General features: G+C 40.1%; 1 protein-coding gene across 1 annotated transcript; it reads left to right on the forward strand.

The window, feature by feature from the left end:
• Positions 1–2498: 2498 nt before the first annotated feature.
• On the forward strand, positions 2499–8966 carry ugt5d1 (UDP glucuronosyltransferase 5 family, polypeptide D1). The gene is made up of 5 exons (XM_034683003.1): positions 2499–2563; positions 4481–4586; positions 4675–4973; positions 5054–5767; positions 7277–8966. Exons 2-5 carry the CDS (start codon positions 4583–4585, stop codon positions 7859–7861), a joined length of 1602 nt encoding a protein of 533 aa, XP_034538894.1. The 5' UTR covers positions 2499–2563; positions 4481–4582; the 3' UTR covers positions 7862–8966.
• Positions 8967–21008: the final 12042 nt, after the last annotated feature.

Here is a 21008-nt window from a genome sequence, read left to right on the forward strand (position 1 = left end):
CATCCATCCATCCATCCATCCATCCATCCATCCATCCATCCATCCATCCATCCATCCATCCATTTCACAAATCTTACAATGAACATGAAATTGAGCAGCTCACAACTGTGCATCTTTGTTTTCTGTATTTTTTTTATCAGTAATGGTACTGACTCTGTTACATGAGTTTGATTATACAGTATTTCCAAAGAGTGAATTCTACTTTAAAGTCTTGGAGCAACAAGTCTCAACATGTTGATTTAACTGCGATAAAACTTGTTTTTATAACAAAAGGCTTTGCCAATGCAGTCTCGAACGGAAAAGCAGAAATACAGTAAAACAGGACAGTGAATGAATGACATGAAAACACACACACACACGAGGTGGGAAACTTCTTCTGATTCCATCTGCTCTCATGATCTCTGCTCTCCGTGTTTCCATCCATTGTCTCATTCTTCTCGTGTGGGGCTGCAGAGACCCCTCTGTGATGCATGAGTCAGACATCCCGGGGTTTCCACATGGCCATTATCCTGTCCAGAACCTTGCTGACAAATGAGAATGGCTTGTGCAGAGTGTATCTAAAAAAATAACTCTTTATATTGCAATGGCAACTTTTATTTATTCAGACTTCGGCTGTTACAGAAGATATACGACACGTCAGACTCTTGCACGGCTGAGCAGGTTTGCGCTTTAATGCCTGTATGGTTGTGTACACTGGGCTGTTAATCATTTTGAAGCAGATACTTCATATAAATTATTTGACAGCTGATGATGAACAGAGTGTTTAACACCTACTGTGTGACATATCATTGTCTGCTGTACTGGGTGTGTTTTCCTTCCTTGAGATGGTCTAAGATAGACAGCTTAAATCAAGGAAACACCTGGAAAAATAAGGCACACGCACACTATGAAAGCTGATGGGGAGCAGTTTCCTGTGGTGTCTGCTCTTTGCTGCAGGGGGGGAATTAAACATCAGTTTGCACGAAGTGATTATGAGCTATATTAAAGTCCTATGAAGCATGTCGTTTGTAATAGAAGAGGTGTTGACAGCCTTGCATTTAAGCGTTAAAACATCCAGTGCAGAAGCTAAATGCTGCATCCACCAGCTGAAGTAACAAGTGTTTTCATGGAGGGGAAAATGACCCTTATAGAGTCTAGCTCTTGTTGTGTGGGCAGTGGCAGTTCTAGACCAATTTTACTGGGGCAGGCTGGGGCCAAGGGTGTTGTCAGAGGGACACATTCAACCCTGACAAAAGAGACTGAGAAGGGCGAGGACCGGCTGAGAACAAACTGGCAAAACATCAGTGCATCCCTTTATACTAGACATATATAATACTGTGTACTATATCAAAATGCAGACTGACAGCAGCTGTTTGGCTGTTTACACTCAACATGAGTCCCTTAGCACTCTAAGGGACTGGAACCAAGTGCACCACGTATGTGTTCCGCCTGTAACATCGGCGCGATACCGAAGCTTTTTTATTGTATAATATTTGTTCGGTGTGGAGGGTGAGCCACAGGGGGGTCCAGGTTCAGTTTTGCAGGGGCACTGGCCCCTGTTGGCCCCTCCCCAGAACCACCACTGGGTGTGGGATGGGAGATTTAAGAGCCCTGTTTCCACCTCCGACAAACTAACAGATGATGGACTTTTGTTGTGGAAGAAAATGTCCCTGGATTTCTTCCTGCTCCAGACAATTTGCAACCACTTCTTTGAATCATACATGGGAGAAGCTTTTTACAGTCGGATGATGAAATGGATTTTCTGCTGCAGCTTTAAAAAGCCTGATGTAACCGGAACAAAACAGTTGCATGATTTGCCAAAAACTGTATGTTAGATTGAGGCTCGGAAATTGCTTATTCCATATCTCACATGCACCAACTGCTTTTCTGTCTCTGACTGTTAGGAACTTCACATCTGTGTTCCTGTCAACTTTGTGACTTTGTGTTTTTCACTTGTTGAGTCATGAATGTGGAAAAGTCGTATTAAACTATCCCCATCCTGACACTTTGGCAGTGACCTACACTTTCCCCACCCAAGTGTGGATGTTAAGGGTGGCAGGTTGTTAAATAAAACCTGTGAGTCGGGGAGAAATGTTTATGGTTGAAACACTGCACATCGTATCTCCATATGGAAACATACTCCAGCTCATATGATGATATATTGTTAAAAATTTGGTTTCCATCATCCAATTTAGCACAGACTAAACACTGGCCTGCTGCTCGGATTGTTCCGTGTAGAGAGTGATGGATTTTAAAGCAGACGGTCTGTGAAGCAGATAACTATTGAATGTTCCCTCCTTCAGGCTAACTTCCTTGCAAAATAGCTAACACTGCAATTTTATAGGTCTCTGTGCACCTGCTATTAGAGATCTTTTTCCTCTACCCCTTCAGGTTTATGTATCCCGTGAAGAATGAGGGGTACCCAGAAAAGGGCGAGCATTAGGACCCAGCAGAGACGCCACCCAATGTGTGCTTTGTTTTTACCGCCTTAAGGAAAGAGAGGGATTGTTTTCCTCCTCAGTCTGTTTGAGGAAACTAGTGAAAACACAAGAAGCAAAAGTGGCCTCAGGACAAGAGAGTCATGGTAATGTGGGAACTAAAATACAGTATATAGCAGCATGGTATCACAACACCGAGAATTGCATAAATACATGCATGCTGTGTAACTAATCACAAGAATGTGGTGCAGACATACTTCAGTGCTGTCCTTTGTTTAGCACAAGAAAAATGTAATGATGTGCCTACATATGCGGACGCAGCTGATCTTTCTCATTTGTGAACTTAAAGTTCCAAAAACGCCAGCTATTTGACACAATAATCCGCGACTTGTTTATCATTCTCTGTTTCTCAAACTGGAGTGACTATTGTAACTTGTATTTATAGGTCTCCCAAAACAGGACTGTAGCCTGGATACTACTGTGTGTTGTCCACATGCTGCATCAACTGCTTTTTCTCTTTGTGAAGTTTCCACAATCTTACAGGATGTATTGTACAATTCGTATAAGACTGCACAAGTACAAGGAATTAGAAAAACTTAAACCTCCTGTTATGTTGCGGGTCAAATTGACCCTTTTTAAAGACTATTTTAGGCAATACATGCCTTCCAAACCAGCTAAATGCAGCATAAAAATCTGGGCAGCATGTGACAGAAGAGGTGTCGTGTTAATTTATCAACATCACTTCATAAAAAATCCCCAAAATCCAAATGTAAAATAAAATAAACAAAAATCTATGTCATGTAAAACTATTGTATTTATAATTAGGGATTCCAATGTACATTGAAAAGTTTTAAAATTCATTTTAATGAAAAATGAGTGAGTTATCCTCATTGAACCATGATCTGTGAGAATTAAAAAACACCAATGCACTAAATCTTGATTTAAATGGTTAGTAATGGAGCTAAAAATTAGATTAAAAAAAATGTGTATTGGGATTTTTTGGGGTTCTGACACTTTTTGATAATTGAATATGCCCCGGGTCAAATTGACCCAGGAACATTATTGCTGTTCCAGAGAAACGAACATAACAGGAGGGTTAAAGTAAAGAATTTTCAATTTTTATCACAGAAATAAAAGTGTATTGAAATTGTCAACCGAGGGATATATCTTGACGTGAAAGTAGAAACATTTCAAAGTTAGAATACAACCCGGGGAATAAGATAAAGCTTAGAATATACTGAAAATGTTAACAGGGTTTAATGATTAAAATACTTCATATAAATGGACAACTATTAAAAACAGAAATTTGGAGGTTTGAAAACAAACTTTCTAAAATGTCCAAAAGGCAAAAAGAGCACTGACTTCAAGAACTTTTTCCAGGAGTCAGGCTCAGAATAAGAGAAAGCTGTTTTTCCTAGTACTGTTCTAAAAGGACATGTAAAGCGGCTAGTTTGAGGAGCATGTTGATAAAACCCAGTCATATTAATGTGTTAAAATAACATGCACATGCTTCTTAATGCACAAGTGTTAGAAATGTACATTAATGCGAAAGAAATAGAAAGCATGTAACAGTATAGCAATGATAGTGTCTGCAGTTAGTGTAGGTTCCAGCAAATGGTCTGGACAGCTCATGTCTGCTGACATAAGAACTACATGCCTCAGATCAACTGAGTTCATGCCTGCGACCTGCAACCTACATTCATCTGGCAGCTATAGTTGACTGAACTTGTAGAAAGTAAACCTCCTGCTCAGAAACCTGGAGAAAAGCTGCACGACATCTCAAAACAGCAGCCGTGTGTTATTATTGCATAAGTCCCTCTAATAATCTTATGAAAGAGGTCACAGGTTCTTCTGAGGCGAGCATTGTTCCTGCTTGACGGAGAGAAACACATTCACCAAACCACTTCACAGGTTTACTACCAGTGAGCTAACAACATCACTAAATGCACTAACAAGACTTTAACTGCAGGATAAAGAGGAACCAATCAGTGTTTATTAGTTGTAGAGCATAAATTGCAGCGTCATAGCTTATGTGACACATGGTAACTCATTTACCTGTGAAGGGACTGACCGTCTGGCAGCGGAGTTTGACCTCAAACATATGAGGCATCTTAGGATCAACCATCAGACTGTGGGTTAGACGGCTGCTGCAGCAACTCCTGATCATGGGTGAGTGACTTTAAAAACACTTGTAGAGCACATTTCTGCAATTTAATGGAGTAAATTTGAGTAATTTTTCTGTCTTTTCTTGTTTTAGGGGCCATGCCGTTTCAGCGCGTGTGTGGAGTAGTAGTACTCCTCAGCGTGTGTCTGATGTCATTCACTCCACCTTGCGATGGAGGGAACATTCTGGTGTTTCCTGTAGATGGGAGCCACTGGATCAACATGAAGATCCTGTTAGAGGAGCTCCATGCCAAGGGACACAACCTGACAGTGATCAGAGCTGCCAACAGCTGGTACATTGCAGAAAAGTCTCCCCTCTACACATCCATCAGCTTTGAGATGGATGTGGGTATGGAGGACTTTTTTGAAGTCTTTGTAAAGGAGAATATAAGGGTAAGTCATTTTGAATCTTTGGTCATTAATTCACCAACTGAACCTTTTTTTCACTGCTGCTTTTCAACATTTTTTCACAGGTGCAAAGGGAGGGAGCTTCATCGCTTACTGTCCTCAAGCTCATCAAGGATTTTCTTGTGATGGTCACAGAAGTCCATAGAATGTGGGTGGATGTTGTCGCTCGAATCTTTGATGATGAAAATATGGTCAAAAGGTTACTGGATGCCAAATATGATGTTGTACTCACTGACCCAGCCATTGCATCAGGTGTCGTACTTGCCAAGTTTCTCAAACTTCCCTTGGTCCTCAATGTCCGCTGGATCCCTGCAGGGGAAGGCCACTATTTAATTGCCCCCACACCCTTCTCTTATATCCCAGCACCAGGATCAGGTCTAACGGACAAAATGGACTTCATCCAGAGGGTCAAGAACGTACTTTTCCACAGTGTCGCTGAGTACCAGATAAGAACTATGGCAGAGCCAGCATATAATCCCCTCTGTGATAAATATATTGAGGGTGGATGCACCATCATCTCGCTTCTTCAGGAAGCAGACATTTGGCTTTTCAGGTCAGATTTCGTGTTTGACTTTCCCCGGCCCACGATGCCCAATGTCGTCTACATAGGAGGGTTTCAGTGCAAACCAGCACAGCCTTTGCCAGCAGACCTGGAGGATTTTGTTCAGAGTGCCGGGGAGCACGGAGTGATCATCATGACTCTGGGAACTTTGGTGAATGCTTTGCCCGAAGACCTTGCAGATGAATTTGCCAGCGTGTTTGCCAAGATGCCACAGAAGGTAAGATGTGATCAGTGATGCAGTTTTAAGTGCTGTGTGTTTGACTCAGAGGAGATAGTAATGTGTCAACTGATCCACAAAAAAACATAACAATATAAGATTATTAGCCTTGTGTGAGCCAGACATACACTGTACTAATTCAGACTGATTTTGACCCCATTATATTGCACAACTGATTTTGAATTTGCGCCAAAAATGTGCTCAATCCTGCATTGTTTGCCATGCAGTGCACAGGGGGTTAGGAGGGTTGATCACAGCTCGGTCAGCTGCTCCTACAGGTCAGATGAATTTCTGGCATGTGCTCACAGTACACTCTCACACAGTGGAAGCAGAGCCAAGAGTCGATCCCCCAGCTTCAGGGCTTTTATTTTCCCTGATAGTGCCTGCACAAAATGGCATGTTGCCATTGTAGAAAGCAGCATGGCGACACGACATGTGGACTGCTGTTAGATATACACCACATCAGCCATAACACGATGACCTGTGCAATCTAATTCAAACCACAAATTAAGGTTTTGAGGAGCTTCCCCTCAGGCGTGAGCACATAACTGGTTGTGCATCATGAACAGTTCACTTGTACAGTTTGAGCTGACATCCCACCATGACATTTAGATGATTGCATGATGATTGTGTGTGTCAGACCTCTCAGACTGGTGACCTGCCGGGAAGTCTGAACGATCGACTGAATTTAAGAAGAAGTAAACAACCAATAGGGTGGATGCTGTAAATCAAGGACTCAGAGTTGACAAAAATCACCTTGTTAGAACTTTGTCCTTCTCTCTGTTGTTGTAATTTCTCAGGGTTCATTACATGCATGTAAAGCATTTTTGATCATTACAGGTGTTCATACAAATATCATAATTTAAATCCCAGTATAAAGTTATCAAGCGCCGACCTCTGGGCGCGAAAATTAAAGGCAATGTGGAAGTGTTAAAAACTGCAGTTCCTCGAGTGTCCACTTGAGGCTGGCTCCAGATGTACCGGAAACCACATACACACACATTGAAAAAAGCTGATCTTAATAGCAGAAATAAAAATGTTTACAGCCTGGTGCAAAAAATGAGTGTAGTCTGAATAGCTAATTTCTCTAACGGCACACATTTTACTGGAAGTGAATTTTTCCAATTGCAGCAGTTTAGAAGATATTAAGATTAAGAGTTTTCCAGAATGAGAGGCACAGCTGACTTGATTGACAGGCAGGGACACTAACTTTAAGCAAGGAGGCTCAAAGCCCGCCTCTTTACTGCACACTAGCTCAGACGAAGTTAAGTTGAGTTCAGCATTTCCAATATGGCACCCACCAATGATAGGCTTCAAAACAGCGCTTCAGAAACAGATAGGTGACGTCACGGATACTACGTCCATTTATTCTACAGTTTATGAAAGTTATATGACAGATATCATAGTTAATGCCTTTATTCAGTAATCTACAATTGGACACATGTTGCAGCATCAGCATCATGATATTGTGCGTCTGACTAAATCTGTAATGTTTGATTTTCTGATCAGGTGATATGGAAGCACAAAGGAAAGCGACCCTCTACTTTGGGCAATAACACCCTCATAGTGGAGTGGATGCCGCAGAAGGACCTCCTGGGCCACCCACAGATTAAAGCCTTTGTAGCTCACGGAGGCACCAATGGAGTCCAGGAGGCCATCTACCACGGCGTCCCTGTGCTCGGCATACCGCTGTTCTTCGACCAGTTTGACAACCTTCTGCGTCTGCAGGACAGGGGAGCGGGGAAGATCCTTGAGCTAGCTTACGCCAACGCCCGCAGTTTTGAGCTAGCCCTGAATGAAGTGCTTCATCAGGACAGCTACCGACAGAACATTCAGAGGATGTCACATCTGCACAGAGACCAGCCAATGGCGCCCATGGAACAGGCTGTGTTCTGGGTGGAGTATGTGATGCGCCATAAAGGGGCTCGTCACCTCCGCACAGAAGCCTATAAGATGCCGTGGTACTCATACCACTCTTTAGATGTGCTGCTTGTGTTGATGGCTGCAGTAGCTGTGCTGCTGTACTCTACGTTTGCAGTTTTTAGGTTCTTGTGCTGCAGACATCGAAGAAAGTCTAAAGCCAAACAACACTGATTTGGATGTTTCTTTAACCCAACTATAATCACTCTGATGAGATACCACTTCTCTGTTTACATGGATGCTATATCAAATTATCCAATTGAGACGTGCTTTAAGCATTTAATCAGAATAAAACCATTTTGATTTTTGCAGAGTTATCAAACCAGTTTAATCTAGCAGAAGAGGAAGAAGCTGTTCCTGCAGCATGCGTCATTAATGAACACTATTTCTTGGCTCTTCCAGATATTACTCGCCCCTTGCTGTACCTCATACATTTCATGCTACTTGTCTCTCGAGTCTGTGACTTTGGATGTCTGTTTTATATTTATTCTACCTTTTATTTGTCCAGAATTGACCTTTTTCATGTACTGAAAAGAATAGTTTTGGTTTTTATCCCTATGTATTTCACAATAATTCACTTTGTAATGCAAGCAGCTGATTTGCATGCTGGGATACATATCGATGCCAACCAAGCAACTTTGTAATTTACTCTTAGAGGTATGCTGTTGATCGGAAAACTCTTCAGTGAAGCTTTTTGGATTGAAGCGACTCCTAAAGAGACAAGTTTATAGGCGAATAGGTTGCATGCAGTGGGTACATACCAAGAGAGTGCAGAGAAACCTTCATGTTGCGTCACATGGGACAGATATGCACGGTGAGAAGTAATTCACCACAACCAGGAGAAAATGATTGGATCAAGAGTTTGAGTTAGATCAGCACACACTCTCCTTTCTGATTGGAATAAAAATGCTTTCCTAATGACAGGTTCGGATCAGTCTACTCCAATAGAGTTACATGAAGCGATTGTTCCGATTATTAGTGGTCCATGGAAACACAGCAAATGTTTTCCCTTAAGCATATTATTTTTTTGTTTTTGTGGAGTAATATGGCATTGAACTGATTGCTTGATAGATTTTAAATACCCAGCAATCATCGGTGATATTGTCTGATTATACAGTACACGTGATTCTGTAACTTTCTTCTAATGAATTATGAAACTTTTAAGCTTTACTGGTCGGCCACAGAGCGTGATCCCAGCCATTATAGTCCAACTCCAGCCAGAGTTATTATCGTTTGTTTGTGTTCTTTTTGAATAAAGTACAGTGATTATTATACCTTATATAATCCATGGTGTAAGTTATTTCCACAGTTGTTATAAAACACCTTGGTGCTGTATTTGCTATCATCAAACTGTTACTCCCAGTTCAGCTGTGTCCATTGGGAGGCTGCTCAGTGTGGTTTGATTGTTAGCCTGCTTGGTTTAAAGTTCTCTTTCCTGGGGATTCAAATCTCATTTGTTAAAATTGTCAACATTAACACTGGTTAATCATCTCACAGCTTATTAGCCTGCAGCAAAAAAATAACAATCTGTCCAGATGAAACTATGACATTACAACAATTTCAGGTGCGGCTTGATGTAATTAGTGAACAATGAAATGAAAAAAAACAAAAAACCAAAGTAATTATCTAGATGAAATCAAAAGGAAAATCTACTAACACATTGCATCCAGGAAAAGACTCAAGAATACATCAAAATCAACGATGTACAACATACATTATTATTTTGCATTTCACAATAGTTTTTAATTCTGTTTTAACATCATAAAGCAATTCTTACCAGTGTCTTAATTTGGGAATCAAATAAATGCAATAAAATTTAGTTTATGATCTTGACTTTCAGATTGATTACTCAAAGAAAAGCAGCAGCTGCTACACCAGTGTGATCCGAAACCATGACCGAGAGGTTGGAGACAGCTTCAATGTGCTTAATCGCGAAAATACAATGTTTATTGTATTATAATTGATTTTAAGAGATAACACTGTGGCACATTAAGAAATATGCAGAGGTACATGCAAAACAATTTACAACCTCATCAGCTCTGTGGTGATTCATTCTTAAATACAGCTCTGTTGGCTTGTAAGACGTGGTTTGCTACTAACATCAGCCCTTTAAGCTGCACCTGCATACTTACATCCGAGTTGGAAGCTTAAACTCAAAGCACTGCAGTGATATTTTCATCCTGTGAGAATTTTAAAGTGATATATGACACTCAACTGTGTAGTGGTGTCATTATTTTTAATTATGGCTGTAGCATTAGACAGGAATACGCTGTGGTGGCTTATCTACAGTGTGCTGAAAGGGACAAAATTGCACACAATAAAGAAAAGGGTCAAAGTTCAACCTTAATTGGATCATGATTAACTTGTTAATGGCTGAGATAACATAAAATAAAATAACAAGTCCTAAATTCTCTTATCTAACTAAAATGAAAGTCATAGAGCCTCTTTCATACTTAAGCAACTTGGATGTGACAAAACTGAAAGTCCAGATCATCAACATTCTGAATTATCTGCCTTGCTTCTTTGCCAATTGGAGGTGTGGAGCTGGCATGGATGAGGTCACAGGCAGTTTTTCAGAAAGATTGTTTAAATTACCAGAAAACAAAGCGTTTAAACAAATACGTGATTTAGTTTGAGGCCTTTCAGATATAGCAAATAACACAGAATATGTTTCCAAAACAAAAACTGAACAGAACTGAACGTACCCGACCAAACAATAACTGACAGCAAAGCTTTTATTTGGGTAAAGATTTATTTTGTTTGTTGTGTCACGGTAGTACTCATATGTTGGACACTGATCTTCATAACTTAATTTACTCACTCAAAGTACAAGTTGACATCTTTCCACAGTTCTCTGCAGACTTTTTTTTTTGGGGGATGTAACCATAACAGATTTCTTGGATGCATACAGCTACATTCCAGCAGAAGTCCCCATCCATATCCAAGACATGTAAAATGTGCTCACACTATATGCTAGACAGAACAGCTGCTGCTTGTGCTGAGGCTGAGGCCAAATTTCCACTGGACCAGAGGGGCAAATCTTTCTGCAGTTTCTTACTTTTTGTCTGTTCTTAGTTAAAGAGCTGTTTCTGATTTTAGATTCATGAAGATTAATAGCATTAATACAATTGTGGTGGCAAAAGAATCAAAACCCTCAGAGAAACAGATGCAGCTGCGCACAATAAATAGCCTGTTGTTGTGTGTTGCAAAGACAATGCAGTGTTTTCCGTGACAGGCCCGTGGCAGAAGATAGGATGCAAAACAGAAAAGATAATCTCCATATCAAGAACACATGTAGCTCATGTGAAAGGTCTACAACTCCAGGCCATCTGTTTTATGTAGAACTTGAAGATGGATGTGTCCCAGTTGTGAGTCTTTGTCTTTATACCAATCAACATGACTTACATCATCTGTTGAACTGAATTCAATGCCAACGAGATGACAGAAATCAGTGTGTGAAATCCTGTAATTCCAGAAAACAGACTGGATCTAAATAGTTCCCTTCTCCAAAAACAGATGCCTTGAAACAATCACATGCTGGACAGGAGACTCGCTTTGATAAAGCTCAAGCTTACACTGTTTTGGTTGGTGAGAAGAGTGCAGGTCTTGATAAATCCCACTACACGCCGAATCACATTTCACTCATTACCCCTGCAGACACATTGTTTAAAACTCCACAGTTTACTGATGTGGGAAGCCAATGTGTGAAAATGTTCTGAGGCGGTGAGTTGATTTATGAGGCCTGGAAACACATGAAAGGAAACATTTGAACTAACACACAGATGAAGAAAGACACAAGGGAGAGTAGGAGTGTGCGTAGGTTTGCATAAACCTGTGTGGTATGTTTTTACAGTCAGCTGTGATTTCAACATCTAGTTATCCCAAAAAGGAAATCTTACACCTGGACTCGTGTGAGTCAAAGAGCATGTGTAGCATTTTAGTGTAGATATGTAATTATTTTCTCTACCAATTCACATTCCACGTATTAGGTAAATAATAGGCATGACGTAGATAAACCATTATGATCTGTCAGTGTGATGTTTTTCATATTAGATTTGACGTTATTTCCATAAGATCATCCAGATTCACTCTGACTCAGATACAGTGTGATTCACCTAAGGTCAGATTTTTTTTAAATACCATATTTTTTTAGTTTTTCAGGGGCCATTTTTTTTCTTGCAAATAAATGTAGCTCTTTGTCAGATGTTGCCTTATAGGGTTGCCACATATAATGCATATAGAAAGAAGGAGTGGATTAATCAGCAGATGTTTTGTTTGACATTTTGATTCCTCTCTTTCCATTTCACTGTAACCAACATGTATCCAATCTGACTATAAGTGCTATTCTCGACCAGCTAGGGGACTTTAACCATCTAAAACTCACTCTTTATACGAAACATAAAGGTGGCCAGGGATACCATCAAAGATAACACAAAGGGGCTTGAAAAGAGGCTAAGTGACAACAAATTAAGCTCTAGCATAAGATCAGTCAGGAAGTCTATACCCTGCGTGCTTTCATTGTTCATTCATTATCAATGAATCAATCTTTATTTGTATAGCGCCAAATCACAACAAACGTCACCTCAAGACACTTTTACAAACAGAGCAGGTCTAGACCGTGCTCTGTTATATTATTAACAAAGACCCAACATCATACTGATAGGACTCAGTCTGATCTCATTTTAATCCACCATGAGCAGAACACTTTGCAGCATTTAGCAAGTTACAGTGGCAAGGACAAACTTCCTTTAACAGGCAGAAACCTCCAGCAGGACCAGACTCATGTTAGACACACATCTACTGAGACTGAGTTGGGGTTGGAAAGAGGGATAGAGGAATGAATATATATGTAATGTATTCCAAAGCTTGATCCGTAAGGCAACTGGACTGGTAGAAATTCTTGATCAAGCTTTGGATTACCATGACCTGGGTGACTGAGAACCTTCACAGACGTATGTAATGCATGTGTATAAATCTTATGTGCTTTGGCAACAACATCTCTTTGTTCATGCCAATAAAGCAAGTTGAATTGAATTGAATGGAATTGAATTGATAGGAGAATAAGAGAGAGAGAGAGAGAGAGAGAGAGAGAGAGAGAGAGAGAGAGAGAGAGAGAGAGAGAGAGAGAGAGAGAGAGAGAGAGAGTGTGATTATGATCATATGTGGTCATCAGCTGTTCTCTTCACCTGGTCAAATCTTTTCAATAGCACTGCAACACACCCTCATTGCCCTCATGCCCATTTCAAATATGGCTCTCTCTTCCTTCAGTCTTTCATTCATTTGATGCGTGAGACCCAGTCCTTCAGCATCATCAGCCCTAGATGACTTCATCAACCATCTCACCATTACCAACAAGTTTTTGCAGTTTCCATCAACTCATGTCAGCAACTTAAGACATCTTCATGGGCAACAAATCCACCACCAGAGTCTGAACTCCACAGGGGGATAGGTTTTGCTGCCGCTCAGGTCAGACACCCTTCAATCACCCTGTAGAGTTCAAGCGCCAAAGAAACTCTGACAATAAATCATGAACAAATTTTGGCATCTAATGCAACCTCATAAATTCAACATCACCGTAACTTCATAAAAAAAAAATATTATTTTTACTTCACTAACTTGTCTCTCGGGATTAAACTATTTTCTAGAGAAAACTGGAAATAACAAGCCAGACACACTGAAGAATAATGTGGTGCTTATGCAGACACACCATGCTGAGAACACTAGAGCAACCTCTCACTACCGCAGACAGTGATCTAATGAGTCAGTGCAGGGAGCTGGAGCCCAAGAGTAGATAAAAGCTTCCCACACCTGCTCCAAATCAGGGATAATCAAGCACACACACCTGACCCTGCACTGTGATGATTACCTCACCAAGCTCAGAGTGCCCCTAAAACCAGAGTTACAAAAAAATGTCAGCATGTGCACATTAAAAAAATGAGCTAATCAGACCAAAAATACTTGTTTGCAGCAGACTGTTAACATGTTAATTACTGCTGTAAAAACAAATATTTTTATATGTGTGTTAATTGGGTCTCTTGAGCTTTTAGAACCAGCTTCAAGTGGTCACTTTAGGAACTGCAGTTTTTAGCACCAAGCACATTGATGAAGCCCTGCTGTAAAGACTGTTGAAAAGGACTGTGGACACAAAACAGTGCTCTGAGTGAAGGAATAAAATGGAAGAAGTACTGATCACATTTTAATGATGCGTTGAAACAAGCCAAACCAATGAATGGAAATCAGTCTGTTTTATTTGAAGCTCCTGTTAAAAGTTTTTTTTTTACTAGTGGTGGGACAGACTGGAATGGATATTGATGCCTCTTGTGACCTGCTAAAGCAAACATGTCAATCAGACAAGATTTATTTATTTTTTGTAATTAGTAATGCCTGAAATCCCGGCTGTGGGGGTTGGTGTCAGCCGAGGTGATTTATGGAACGCCTGTTCTTCACATTTCCTACTGATAACATTCTGAATGACTGATACATTATACTTTTAAAAGAAAGCAGTATAAGATTATTAATAAAAAACACTGCTTACACAAGTACAGCACAAAATCAGCAAAGAGGTAAGAGGTCGCTCTTTGACCACAGGGGGCGCCAAAATCAACACTAACAGATAGTGCCTCTCTGGAGCTTTAAACAAACACAAACTGATTTAGTCTTTGAAGACCTGAGCAGGTCTTGTTGAATATTTGTCTGAGTTTCATGACAAGAATGAAATAGAGCCAACTTTTAAAGCTTTATGATCCGTCTAACTGAGGTCTTGCTCAATGAAAAGCTCCTGTATGTACTTCTCCACCATATCGTACCCTGAGGAATGGCTCCACAAGTCCAGATGTGTAGGGTCAGGCACCTTTACATCTGCTGTTGAAAAAGTGCATACATAAAACAGGTGCTGTGCATGTCTCTGACTAGTCACTCCTATCAGTAACTGTGACATTGAGCACTTGGCATTCCTCCCTTTGTGTCCTTACATCCCTCCCTGGATCTGTTTTCAGGTCTGGCTCTTTTCGTCTCTCTCACCCTGCCAGCTTTCTTCTCTGATATTGCCGACCCTGTTCACTTGGAAAATCCTTCCTGTGATCGTGGTGGGTATTGAATGATGTCACTGTGCATGTTCTGTGTTAAAAACTTGTCAAGGCCTGGCTGTGAGTGCAGGAAAAGCAGATCCCCTCTTATGATTAATTGCTGCAGTTAAGTATGGCTAACCTTCTACAAGATATTACACAATGATGTCAAAATGAGAGCTAGACAAGTGCCAAATGATAAAGCAACAACCAAAGCAAAGCAACAACTTAAGACCCAAGCGATCACCAAGACCAATGCAATGACTTTAACCAAAGCAGAGGCCAAAACCAAAGCACTGGAAGATGAATCAATGAGAAAACAGGCAAAACCTGGCAAGAATTTCACCCCACTGTGGAGTGCAGTTTCCTCCAGCTACGGACTTCAGTTAGAACACGCAGTAAGTGGTACAATTAGCAGATTCTACCCTGGGTCAAGCTCTGAGAACATGTGCATGCTGGCTACAAAGCAATGTTAGCTGTGCTGTTAGCGCTAGGGTTGTATCTTAACAGCCCATGATGTGCAGATGTAGAAGGAACCTCGTGACAATGACTTGCTTGGATAGTAATTAGGTTTATTACAATCAAAACAGCATCAGTATCAAACAAGCACCGCGGATGCTCGTGGAGGACGACTTGGTCAGATGAAGCGTCCTGTCGAATGTTTCCATGCTCCTTCTTAAATAGGATGAAGGTGTCCTCAAAACACACGCATATGGACTCTTCAACCCCAGTTGAACATTAGCTATTATTGGACTCCATCTCTGAAGACCTTGAAGTGACCATGTCAAAGATGCCAACTGTCACAGTCAATCATAATTATTAGCTTATTAGCAAGGTGTTCTTCTTTTTAGCAATTCCTGAATCCTCCTGGAGCCATTCTACAAATAACCAAAGTCTCCTGGAGTCCTTTTAAAATAACACATTCTTTTGTGTTAGAAGTTACATTATGAGATACTTCACTAGCTTCAGGCATCCTAGACAACCCCTGCTGAGGTCTCCCAAGATGATGAGAAGAGGACGCTTGACACCTCTTTCAGTCCTCCTTCATCCCCACCATGTTTTCGCTATTACCTGTGTCAGAGTCCAGGTCAGACTCTCTTCAAATCCTCTAACTTAAGTAATTTTGATGTTACTTCCTGATATCAAACTTTACCACTTTGCAGCATTCATCCTTTGCTTTTCTTTTAAACTCTTGCATGTTTTTGTCTTTGCATCATTTGTGTATTCACTCACCCCTCTATCATCACTCATAACACCACCATAACAAATTCAAACTGTCACAAAAAGCACACACACACACACACACACACACACACACACACACAAAATACAACCTATCAGACTCCTGCTCCCATCGGGCATTGGCAGGGCATGACATCATTCTCTCCACAGACATATAGTTCACATAAATATGTCTCTCTAAGGAGTTACTACTGGCTAGGAGCACAAACACGTCCTGATATCCACACAGAAGAATCTGCTCTGCTTTGGGTGGGTGTTTGCACGTGTAGCGTCTGTTGTGTCTCAGAAGTCATCGTCATACTTCAGCTATGTGACATGCCTTTTCTTTTTCTATTACTGTAGTATCAAACATAATAATAATTTCACAGGACTGACTGTTACTGCGTTGAAAAGTGAACGCAAAGGAAGGCATCATGTAGAAAATGTGCAAAATGTAGACTTAAAATATCTGAAGGTCCCTCAGGCACTGTGGTGATTGACAATACAAGCACTCATTCAAAAATATGTGTTAAAAAGAGCTTACATTTAAAAAGGGCTAAGTGTGATTTATTCACAAGGTTTAATAATACATACTGTGGCTGATTGCTCTGTTTTTCAGTCAGTATTCCCTTTGACTCTTCTCTGTTATGTTTTGCTTTGACAAGTATACAGTCTACATATCAGAATTATACATGAAATACAAAATACATTAGCACTTCATTAAATATTAATGTATTTCCTAACTTGTGCCTGAAGACTACTCTTAATTTTTGGACAGTGTAAAGTGTAAATACTAAGTAAGGAATAATGTATAGTCAGCAGGTGATTGTGCCAAATAGAATCCAGACTGGGTGAGACAAAACCTTGATGTGAGGAGGGGGAGTCTTGTCAACCCTGAAGGCATTCTATTTACCTGCTATCTATAAATTATCCTGCTCACAACCTGGCTACCAACTAAACATAAAAACAGGTTCACACTAAAGGCTGATATATACTTCTGTGTCTCACCTACACTGCAGGGGCTGACGCGGACATGAGCACTAAATACTTGTGCGTCGATGTGTCGGTGTCTCGCAGCTATTCTCCGCCAAAACGCTTGAGGGCAGTGCGGTCTCTCTGATAGCCGGTCGCCTGTTTCCGGCCCCGTTATGATCTCTGTTTACTTTTCCACAGCGATTCAGAGCGTGTTATGTTAATCTACAGCTGATACATGTTGCTGTTCATCATACAGACATGATTACATGAAGAATAGAGAGGAGGAGGTGGAATACACGGCCGATGTGCGGCCAACGAGCGGGGATGCCAGAATTGCTGTAAATGCGGGATATACAATGCCGCCGAGTGGACCAATCACAGGGCTTGCGGTCCGCATCGATTCTACAGGAAGCTACATTTTGGAGGAAATGCATATCAGCCACGTGTGTAGGCCTCTGCGTAGGTAGAGGAGCTACTCGGACCTCCGGCGTAGGCTACGCAGTCGATTCAATGCAGAAGGATAAATCAGCCTTAAGTATTGATCACTATCACCTCTCTCTCTTACTCCCCCTCTTTCAAGACCCAACTTGGTCGAGGCATGATGGCTGTCTAACATGAGTCTGGTTCTGCCTGTTAAAAAGAAGTTTTTCCTTGCCGCTGTAACTAGCTAAATACTGCGATCTGCAATGCTCATGATGGATTAAGGTAGGGTCAGACTGAGTCTTACCCTGTTTTGAAGTTGGGTCTCTGTTCATAATTTGACATAGAGTGGTCTAGACCTCCTATGTTTGTAAAAGCATCTTGAGATAACATTTGTTGTGATTTGGCGCTATACAAATAAAGATTGATTGATTGATTGATTGATCAAAAGATGATTTAAATGTTTTATATATGATTTATTTATATGGCTTTCAAAAATAGTCCTTCAGTTCCCACAGTTGGCAACGTAATTCATATTAGCCGACATATGGATTACTAACATTAAAGTTAACATTTTCATTCACAGTAAAGTCAAAACAACAGCCTTTTTTAAACAGCAGAAAATCACAGCAGCACCTGTCTAAGGTCATCTTCCCTGTATCTTTCAGTCAGCATGTTGTTCTCACTTAACCAGTCCTGTAACACAGCCGAAGCCCATCCCGTGTGTCATTTTGTGGTTGTTGTGTGTTTGTTTTCTTCAATGTGTTGGACGTCTCTTTCACTCAGTTTCTTATGTGTTGAAACATCCTTCCCTGTATCTTGCTGTCCCTCGTCTTCCTTCCTCTGCTAGTATATCTTGTGTTTTTAAGTGGCTACCTCCGTTGTCTTGTCATGTGTAACTATATCTGACACTAGTTTGACCAATTCTCAAAAACCAAGCATATCCTGCAGATAAAACTGTAAACACTATCGTACATCATTACATCCTTCTGCCATATATCACAAGAAAGCATTATACACAATCTGACATCAGCAGAAGTGACTCATTTGAAAGCCCTCTGCCACAGTCCATCGATCATGGAGTGAATCCTGGATGCCACTTTACTCTCGTCTCTGCAGACGACACCCTTGAGCTCCGTTAAATTCAGGTCCGTAGTTACGGTCAGCTGCTGTTGATTTAGAATTGGAGGATAGACAACAGGGCTGTCTGGCTGTGAGCCTGCAGCAGAAGATTGTGGTAAGCCTCTGGGTCAAACCCAGAGAGGGGATCCAGTGAAACTTCAGTAAAATTAGTCCAGATGTGATTTTATCTGGGGTAGTTTTAGAAGTACAGGAACAAGTTGTTCATTACCTTCATACAATCAAGAGTATGACTATTGGCCAAATTACTATTGTACAATCAGTATAAGTAAGGGACAATGTATTGTGATTATAGTCACTATATAATATTGTGCCTACTATCCAGCTGCCAACTAAATATGCAAACAAGTTGACTCAAAATATTGATTTAAAGATGATTTAATTGATTTTAAATGATTTATTTATGCAGCTAAAAGTAATCTGAAACATATCATTCATGTTTAAGTCTGAAAATTACCGTGCTTAAATGTTAAAATGAACACAAATGTTTTTCTGTTTGTGTTCTTAACACATGCATAAAATGGAGCGCCGCCTGCAAGCTAGTTCAGGCAGACAACTCGAGCTGCGCTCAGTCATACTGACATGTCATCATCTTCCCTATCAGCTTTTCTCAACATCCTCATTTGGCTGTCTATTTAAACTGCATGTTTCCCCGTCTCTGTCTCTGCCTCTGCTTTGCAAGTGCTCCTGCTGTCCTGCTCAGTGCTGTGTGCAAACTTTGTACCCACCTCCTCCCCGGCATCCACCTGAGGGCTCCGAGGGTGGTTAGTCCTATCTCATTGCTCCTAAATGTCTGCATTTAAATAATGTATGCTGAGTAATGAGGTTCGGAGCCCATACGCCAAACACAATACCGTATGCTGCAATAAACTTTATCTTAAGTGAACTTGAGTTGTCATACTGAAATAACAGTAGCATAACATTGTGAAAATGTTAACTTGCAAACCAACGGGACAAGACTGGATATTTCCATATAGTAATTTGTAACACCTGTAACTGCTGCCTCAGGTAAGATGTGTTGATTTCCTCTAAAACAAACAGCCTATTTTAACATTTTCCACAGCAGATTTTTACATTTCATGAGATACTTGATTGTAAAAGACAGCAGGGTATGACTGTTAAGAAACATTACATGTGCAGGTACATGAAAAGGTTGATGGGTAGCAAATATCCACACAAACCCAAAGTTCCTCAGAAGACCCTTGATTACCATATTTTTCGAGACAGTGTTTATGCATGACAAATTGACGCATCATATTACTTCTAAGCAAAAAGAACATTTTGTTTTTTATTAATTGGCTCTTTATATCAACACAACAACACCTAAGTTATTGAGAAATGGAATGAATTAACCCTAAGATGACATAAGACAAATTTTACAAGCCCAGATGTTCTGAGTTTTTAGATTCTGCTATGAAGGCACTTCCTAAAAATGTTTTATTGGGTGGTAAACTGATTAAATTTTGTGAAACTGCTACATAAACAAACAATTCACATCACATGTAGCCAGTTTTGGTTTAATTTACTTAAACATATGGGTTAAATTTAGTATTACAGCAAAGGTATAAGATTGAAATGACATGTTTCAGCATACTGGAAGCGATCAGAACTCATTTATAATTGGATAATAACAGACGTCTCTGTCCTGATTTTCATCCTGTTGTGCTCAGTTATTTTTCTCCTGTATTATTGCATAAAGCTGTGGAGGACAGTTAGTTCATACTTGGCAGATAGAAGTTTCTGGAGAGAGATGCTATGATCTAAGTCATGTCAATTTTATCCTGATTGAATGTGTCTTTGTGAGATTCATCCAGCAGTTTTATTCACCCGTGAGGAAAATAAACATTCGGGTCATTAAGTGAAACTCACAGGATATCCATAGAGGGGGAACGATTTCAACATTTCACTCTCAGCTGGAAGAATTTGAACACTTCTCATGTGATGTTGATATCACTGAAAAATGTAAGGGGAGTCTGAGAAAAGGACCAACCTTCAATGAATCAATCAAGCTTTATAAAGCAGCTTTCATACAAATCAGATTAAATTAATGCTTTACAGCAGTTGAAAACAAGAAAATAATAGAATAAATAAAAAAGAGAAATATTAAAATAAAACAAATATATAAAAAATGACAAAACCTGGACGATATTGTGAAAAAAATGTGATTTTGAAGTAGACAGACAATAGCAATGGAATATATGTGATTAAAACAATAAGATACAATGAGTAAAAAATAAGTTGAAGCATCAAAATAAAACAGGAATATAAATAGTTTAAATAATAAAATAAAAAAAGGGTAAAGATAAAGAGTTAGAGATAAAGACAGCACTAAAAATAGCACTAAAAATAGTTAAAAACATAAGATAAACAGTTATATCTTATGACCTTTTTGGTATTTCTCCACACATATAATAATAAGAGGTAAAGAGATAAACAGTCAAAGGAAACAACCAAGGATTCTGTTTCTGTCACCCATGGCAGCAGTTGTTAAGTCTTAAATA

The sequence above is a fragment of the Notolabrus celidotus genome, chromosome 5 (genome assembly GCF_009762535.1).
Source record: "Notolabrus celidotus isolate fNotCel1 chromosome 5, fNotCel1.pri, whole genome shotgun sequence".
In the NCBI taxonomy this organism is placed as follows: domain Eukaryota; kingdom Metazoa; phylum Chordata; class Actinopteri; order Labriformes; family Labridae; genus Notolabrus; species Notolabrus celidotus.